The sequence below is a fragment of the Rhinoraja longicauda genome, chromosome 4, assembly GCF_053455715.1.
Source record: "Rhinoraja longicauda isolate Sanriku21f chromosome 4, sRhiLon1.1, whole genome shotgun sequence".
NCBI classification, from domain to species: Eukaryota; Metazoa; Chordata; class Chondrichthyes; order Rajiformes; family Arhynchobatidae; genus Rhinoraja; species Rhinoraja longicauda.
This window is the reverse complement of record NC_135956.1, coordinates 10,008,427-10,016,725: the sequence shown is the minus strand read 5'-3', so window position 1 is coordinate 10,016,725 and position 8,299 is coordinate 10,008,427. Positions and strand designations below refer to the sequence as shown.

The following is an 8,299-nucleotide window of genomic DNA, read 5'->3' as shown; positions in this document are numbered from 1 at the left end:
ATAGAGAACATTCCAGATCTGTAACCCTCTCTCTCTCTCTCTCTCTCTCTCTCTCTCTCTCTCTCTCTCCCTTTCTCTCTCTCTCTCTGTCTCTGTCTCACTTGGCGAGATGGATTATTTTTTTGGTGGCCCCGTTGTGAGAAACTTGTGCTATTTTCTGAGTACAATTGTAACAGCGCCCACCGTCCAACGCACCAACTCTACGACCTGGTCAGACTTGTACTCGCTATTGCGGTTGCCTCTGTATTTTGGGGGGTGGGGGGTGGGGAGGGGAGGGGGTGGACGAGTGTGGGGGTGGCGTGGACAATTCGCTACCTGCACCCACACGATTCCACCACCATGTCCTCGTACTGCTTATAGACAACGTTGTTGCCCGCGTCGATGTAAAGGATGCTGATGGGAGTGAGCTTGGTGGGCACGCAGCAGCTGGGAGGGGTGGAGTTGGGGTCCATGGAGTTCATGAGTGTCTGTATGATGGCATGGTTCGTGGGCTCCAGGTGGGACCTGAGAGGGAAGTCACACACTCCCTCGCAGTGGTAAGCCTCGTAGTCCAGCGGGGCGATGACCCAGTCGTCCCAGCCCAGCTCCTTGAAGTTCACGTGGAGAGGCTTCTTACTACAGCGGGACTTGGGCCTCTTCCCGTGCCTCTTGCCGTGGCGGTTGGAGAAGGGGGTCCTCTTCTTCCTCCTCCTCGCCTTCAACCGGAGTCTCCCCTCCTCGTCCGACCGGTCCGAAGGCTTCATCTTCGCCCTCATTTCGCTGAAGAGGTTCTCCCTTCTCCGAGTCCTGGTAAAGACCACCAGGAGTGCCCTCTCGTGGGGTCGCCTGCCTTTCCGACCGAAGCCCACCTGCCCCGGGTCGATATCCAGCTTGCTCTTGCGGCGCGTCACCTTGAATTCGAAGCAGAGCTGAGAGGGGGGAAGGAACTTGAAGACCTTCCAGACGTCGAACGCTTCCCAGCCCGGGTTCTTCTTCCAATAGTGCATGTCCAACCTCCTCGACTGCAGCAGTTGGGGCGCCTGGCCCGCCGTTAGACACGAGTACAGCTTCATGTCGTACACGCCTGCCAGCGTCCTTCCGAAGTCCTCTGGACCCTTTCGCAGTATCCTCAACTCTGCCCCGACCAGCTCCTCTTTGTCCGACAGGGTCGCCACGTCGAACAAGTAGTTTTGCTTTTTCAAATGCGAGTGTGGAAGTTCGTCTGCAAAAGGAAACACAATAAATTAAAACAGACGCATCACAAAGTTGTTCAAGGCGTGACTGTGTCGCTTGAAAATTGATCCTTGGAAATCGCTGCACAGGTACAGTCTGAAGAAGGGCCCTGACCCGAAACGTCCTCCAGAGATGCTGCCCGACTCGCTGAGTTACTCCAGCACTTTGAGTCTTTTGATTGTATACCAGCATCTGCAGTTCCTTGTGTCTACACTGGATTGGTCGAGTTGTGAGTTACTCCAGCACTTTGAGTCTTTTGATCGTACACCAGCATCTGCAGTTCCTTGTGTCTACACTGGATTGGTCGGCTTGTTTACTTTTAGCTTGGTTAGACCTAGAGATAGACCTGTAGATTCGGGCAAAACATAGAACGTGCTGGATATAGGTTTAAGGTAAGAGGGCGGGGGGGGGGGGGGGGAGAGAGAGATATTTAACAGGTTTTATAGGTTAAATCTTTCACACAAAGGGTGGTGGGTGTAGGAAATGAGCTGCCAGAGGAGGGAGTTGAAACAGGGGCTATCTCAACGTTTAAGAAACATTTAGACAGGTACATGGATCGGACAGGTTTAGAGGGATATGGACCAAATGCAGGCAGGTGGGACTAGTGTGGATGGGACACGATGGCCGGTGTGGGCAAGTTGGGCCGAAGGGCCTGTTTCCACGCTTGCATTACACTATGATTCTCTATAACTATAAGTCAGCGGGTCAGGCAGCATCTGTGGGGAGAATGGAATGGCGACGTGCCGGATCGGGACCCTTGCTTAATCTTAAGAAGAGTCCCGACCTGAAACGTTGCCTGTCCACCCCCCTCCACAGATGCTGCCCGACCCGCTGAGTTACTCCAGTACTTTGTGTTTTGCTCAAGATTCCAGCATCGGCATTCTTTTTCGTCAGCAGTGAATTCCGGCCCTTTGTATACAACCTATTGCATATATAATAAAATGGTATGAAGGAACTGTAGATTCTGTTTATACTGAAGATAGTCTCAGAGTGTTGGAGTTACTCAGCGCGTCAGGCAGCATCTTAGGAGAAAAGGAATAGGTGGCGTTTCGGGTTGGAACCCTTCTTCAGATACATCAAAAGGGCGAAGATAGACACAAAAATGCTGGAGTAACTCAGCGGGTCAGGCAGCATCTCTGGAGAGAAGGGATGGGTGACGTTTCGGGTGGAGACCCTTCTTCAGACCAGCATTTTGCGTCTATATTCGGTGTATACCCGCATCTGCAGTTCATTCCTGCACATCTATAGGGCGAATCTTAAATAAATAAGTGTCTGAAGAAGGGTCGCCTATCCATGTCCTCCACAGACGCTGCCTGACCCGCTGAGTTGCTCCAGCACTTTGTATTCTACGCAGGATTCCAGCATCTGCAGTTCCCTGTGACGCTGTTAAGTTAATATGATCGTCACATTACAAATGCATAGTGAAACCTTCCCTTCTGAACCCAAACATGAAAAATGTGGACATCAACAATTCACCCCCTTGACTAGATTCTGGTTGCTGTGACTATCTCGGCAAGTGTTTTGTGTTTAGGTTTCACGTACAATGAATGTATCCGCGCGTTAACTTTCGGCAAGGAGTACCAGGTGACGCTGAGGCTGTTAATGACTTTAGCTGTCAACGGAATGGGAAATCTGGTTAATGTACAACCACCCGGCTTCACCGCCGGTTGTTTTAAAGGACGCTACTTCAAGGTTGGAAAATGCGATGCTCCCTCTTTCTGCACGTGATAATTAAAGAGAGGGAAATCATTAACACAACGCACACACACACACACACACAAACACACACACACGCACACACTCACACACACACACACACACACACACGCATACACGCACACACACACACACACACACACATGCACACACACACACACACACACTCACACACTCACACACACATATACACACACACGCATACACACACACACACACACACTCACACACACACATACACATACACACGCACACACATACACGCCACGCACACACATACACACATACACACACACACACATACACACATACACACATACACACACACACGCACATACCCACACACACACACGCACACATACACACACACATACACACACACACATACACACACTCACACACACACACGCAACAGGCCAAGCTTTAAAAAGGCAACCTAACTAAGAATCATTTAAATTTATACATACTTTCATAGACGTACCTTTTCAGTTTTAAAAGATTTTTAAATATATATTTACGAGGATGTTGCCAGGACCAGAGGGTGTGAGCTATAGGGAGAGGTTGAGTAGGCTGGGTCTCTATTCCTTGGAGTTCAGGAGGATGAGGGGTGATCTTATAGAGGTGTACAAAATCATGAGTGGAATAGATCGGATAGATGCACAAAATCTCTTGCCCAGAGTAGGGGAATCGAGGACCGCACGACGTAGGTTCAAGGGGAGGGGGAAAGATTTAAAAGGAATCTGAGGGATACCTTTTTCACACAAAGGGTGGTGGGTGTATGGAACAAGCTGCCAGAGGAGGTAGTTGAGGCTGGGACTATCCCAACGTTTAAGAAACAGTTAGACAGGAACATGGATAGGACAGGTTTGGAGGGATATGGACCAAGCGCAGGCAGGTGGGACTAATGTAGCTGGGACATGGTGGCCGGTGTGGGCAAGTTGGGCCGAAGGGCCTGTTTCCACACTGTATCACTCTATGACTGTGTATCAGTTTTTCAATATATACATTGGATATAAATTCGATCAGTTTTTCAATATGTATACATTATGCCACTGTTTCTTTTTCTGTAGAAGCAGTGGTTATTTAATTCAGTTTAGTTTAGAGATACAGCGTGCAATCAGGCCCTTTGGCTCAACGAGTCTACAAGGCCCAACAATCGTGAACTAGTTCTATCCCACACACGAGGCACAGTTTACCTACAAGTCTGCAAGTGTTTGGGCGGAAACGGGAACACCCGGGGGAAACCCATGCGGTCACAAGGAGAACGGACAAACCCCATACAGACAGCACCCGGAGTCAGGATTGAACCCGGGTCTCTGGCGCTGCAAGGGAGCAATTCTACCGCTGCGCCCTTATTAACCGTAAAAAATAAGGATACAAAAGTGTTGGTGTGACAGTGGGTCAGGCAGCATCTCTGGAGAACATGGGAAGGCGGTGTTTCGGGTTGGGACCCTTCTTCAAACCCGAAACGCCATGTACCCACGATTCCCAGAGATGCTGCCTGACCCGCTGAGTTAATCCAGTCTTTGTGTCTTATTGGGTAAATCAGCATCGGCAGTTCCTCGTTTCCAGACAGTCGTTAAGAGTGTTTTATTGTGATGTCCCGAAACGGTACAACGACATTCTACAGCAGAACAATAGACATGTAAATAATAGTACTCTGTAAACACCATCATAAACAATAACAAAAGCTCAATAACACACACACACACACACACATACACACGCACACATACACACACACACACATACAGACATACACACACGCACACACACACATACACGCACACACACACACACACACACACACACACACACATACACACATACACGCACACACGCACACTTACACGCACACACACGCACACACACACAAAGACATACACACACATACACACACATACACACACATACACACACACACACAAACACATACATGCACACACATACACACACACACGCACACACGCACACTTACACGCACACACACACACATACACACACATACACACACATACACACACATACACACACATACACACACACACACGCGCACACACACACGGTCTGAAGGGTCTCGACCCGAAACGTCACCTATCCATTTTCTCCAGAGATGCTGCCTGACCCGCTGAGTTACTCCAGTTTTTTGTGTCTATCTGCGGTATCTATATATATATATATATATATATATATATATATATATATATATATATATATATATATATAAATATAAACAGACGAAGTCTGTTATTAGCCGCATTGCGGCCGAGGGGGTTTCCCTGGTGCCGTCTCAGATTTACAGTCGAACTTCTATCGGATCACAGATCCCAACCCTCGAATTTAAACAGAGTCTTGGAACTATTGGACATGTTTAATGCTGGAGTTTTTCGATTTGGAGAATATCTGCCTTTATATTGGAAGATTGATTCTCTACTGCGATAGTATGAACAATTCCGCACATTCGACTGAACTATAATTATCTATTGTGTTAAAAATGTCCCTGCTTTTTTTTTCCCCGACGAACTGTTAGTTTACAGTGAGGTAGACACAAAATGCTGGAGTAACTCAGCGGGTCAGGGAGCATCTGGAGAGAAGGAATGAGTGACGTTTCGGGTGGAGACCCTTCTTCAGACTGATGTCGGGGGGGGGGGGGGGGGGGGGAGGGGGCGAGACAAAGACAGAATGTAGTCGGAGACAGGAAGACTCGTGGGAGAACTGGGAAGGGGGAGGATAAAGAGAGGGACTATCTGAAGTTAGAGAAGCCAATGTTCATACCGCTGGGGTGTAAACTACCCAAGCGAAATATGAGGTGCTGTCCTCTAATTTGCGCAGGGCCTCACTATGACAATGGAGGAGGCCCATGACAGAAAGGTCAGACTGGGAGTGGGAGGGGGAGTTGAAGTGCTGAGCCACCGGGAGATCAGGTTGGTTGAGACGGACTAAGCGGAGGTGTTCAGCGAAACGTTCGCCGAGCCTGCGCTTGGTCTCACCGATGTAGAGAAGTTGACACCTGTTAGTTTAGCAGTGCTTCTTAAACTGGTGAATGGTTCACCCAAGGGTGAATGAAACCAAAGGGGTGCATGAAGGGCGAATGCCTTAATATGTATAAAATTATACACAAGGGAGAATAAGACAAAAATGACAAAAAAAAACATAAGAAAATTTAGTCGAGGGTGAATTAAATTTTGTGATAAAGACTCAAGGGTGAATGAGTTTAGGAAGCACTGGTTTAGAGTGTTCTTTTATAAGATCATAAGTGATAGGAGCAGAATTATGCCATTCGGCCCATCAAGTCTACCCTGCCATCCAATCATGGCTGATCTATCTCTCCCTCCTAACCCCATTCTCCTGCCTTCTCCCCATAACCCCTGACACCCGTACGAATCAAGAATCTATCTATTTCTGCCTTAAAATATATACACTTACGCCTCCCACAGCCTTCTGTGGCAAAGAATTCCACAGATTCACCATCCTATCTATAATCTGGTTGCATTTGTTCGGTCGGGGACGTGTCTTGAAAAAAATGTAATGGTTTGATAGCTATCCCGAGGAATGCGCTACAATGCTGACAACTATTTTCTGCACTCTGTGTCTTCGCCTTTGCTCCACCGGCTGTACTTGACTTGGACTTTCTTGCATTTATGTGTGGTATTACCTGATCTATTTGGATAGCATGCTAAACACAGCGTTTCACTGTTCCTCGGTACACGTGACAATAATAGACCCAAGCCTAACGCTAAATCAGCATTGCCTGTTAAAATAATCATTAATCCAACACGATTCCTTTAAAATATAATGACACTGTGTTAACTTCCGCACTCGAGGGCGCACGATTCGTGAATTCAAAGTCAAACACAAAGCGCTGGAGAAACTCAGCATGTCAGGCAGCATCAGCGGAGAAGGCTCCGGGGCCGAAACGTCACCCGTCCGTAAAATAGATACAAAATGCTGGAGTAAGCCAGCATCTCTGGAGAGGTGGAATGGTTGACGTTCCGGGTCGAGACCCCTCTTCAGACATATCCATGTATTTTTTCCAGAGATGCTGCCTGACCCGCTGTGTTACTCCAGCATTTTGTATCTTCCTTTATCTGTGCAAGGATTAGAAACATAAAAATATAGAAAATAGGTGCAGGAGTAGGCCATTCGGCCCTTGGAGCCAGCACCGCCATTCAATATGATCATGGCTGATCATCCAAAATCAGTACCCTGTTCCTGCTTTTTCACTACACCCCCATATTCTGTTAGCCCGAAGAGCTAAATCTAACTCTTCTTTGAAAACTCTTTCTTGAAAAATGGACAGGCGAAACTTCGGGTCCGGGGACTTGATTCAAATAATTCTTTCAATTATTTATATGGTGACCGTAGGTGATGTTTACAAATGTTTTGAATTCACAAGAAGAAGGTAAATGTCTGATCAAAATATTATATGTATACACAAGGTTACGTCGTTGTATTTAAGTATGTATTTTATATTTTTACAAGGGTCTAATCTCTCATATCACAACGTTTTTCCTTTGCATCGCGAATACCGATAATCCGTCAGTTCGCTCTAATTCAATTAATCTGTATTGGGCCCAAAATATACACAGGGGAGTGCGAGCAAATACCAACTGCACCCTAGAAGGGAATTGTAAGAAAGGAAAGGACACAAAGTGCCGGAGTAACTCAGCGGGTCAGGCAGCATATCTGGAGAAAAGGAATAGGTGACGTTTCGAGTCGAGACCGTTCGTCAGACCGACCCGAAAGGTCACCTTTTCCTTTAACTCCAGAGATGCTGTCTGACCCGCCGAGTTACTCCAGCACTTTGTGTCTATCTTCGGTTTAAACCCGCATCCTCAGTTCCTTCCGACACGTGAATAGGCGACATTTCTGGTCAGGAGGAAACGTCAAAAGTTATCCAGCACTGTGCCCTTTGTAAACCCGCTTCTGTAGTTATTGTGACTACAAAGAGGGTTGTATAACTTTAAAAAAAATACAAATCCTGTGTTTAAATAACTGATAGTCAGTTTGGTCCTAAGCAATGTAGAAACAAAGAGCCGCAGATGCTAGTTAATACATAAAAGGACACAAAATGCTGGAGCAACTCAGCAGAGCCGGCAACATCTCTGGAGCGCATGAATAGGTGATGGTCATAAGACTTAGGAGCAGAATTGGACCATTCGATCATGGCTGATCTATTTTTTCCCCCCTCAATCCCATTCGCCTGCTTTCTCCTGAAAAGTCACCGATCTATGTTTTCCAGAGATAGAGTCATATGTTAAAAGACTGGGGCGACTAGGCTTGTATACACTGGAATTTAGAAGGATGAGAGGAGATCTTATCGAAACGTATACGATTATTAAGGGGTTGGACACGTTAGAGGCAGGAAACA

At 47.0% G+C, this 8,299-nt stretch overlaps 1 protein-coding gene across 1 annotated transcript in view; it reads right to left on the bottom strand.

The window, feature by feature from the left end:
- Positions 1 to 311: 311 nt before the first annotated feature.
- gdf6a (growth differentiation factor 6a) overlaps positions 312 to 8,299 on the bottom strand; it is a 22,654-nt gene continuing 14,666 nt past the window's right edge. The window contains exon 2 of the mRNA XM_078398486.1: positions 312 to 1,201. Within this exon, the coding sequence (XP_078254612.1) occupies positions 312 to 1,201 (890 nt within the window). The remainder of the gene's footprint in view (positions 1,202 to 8,299) is intronic.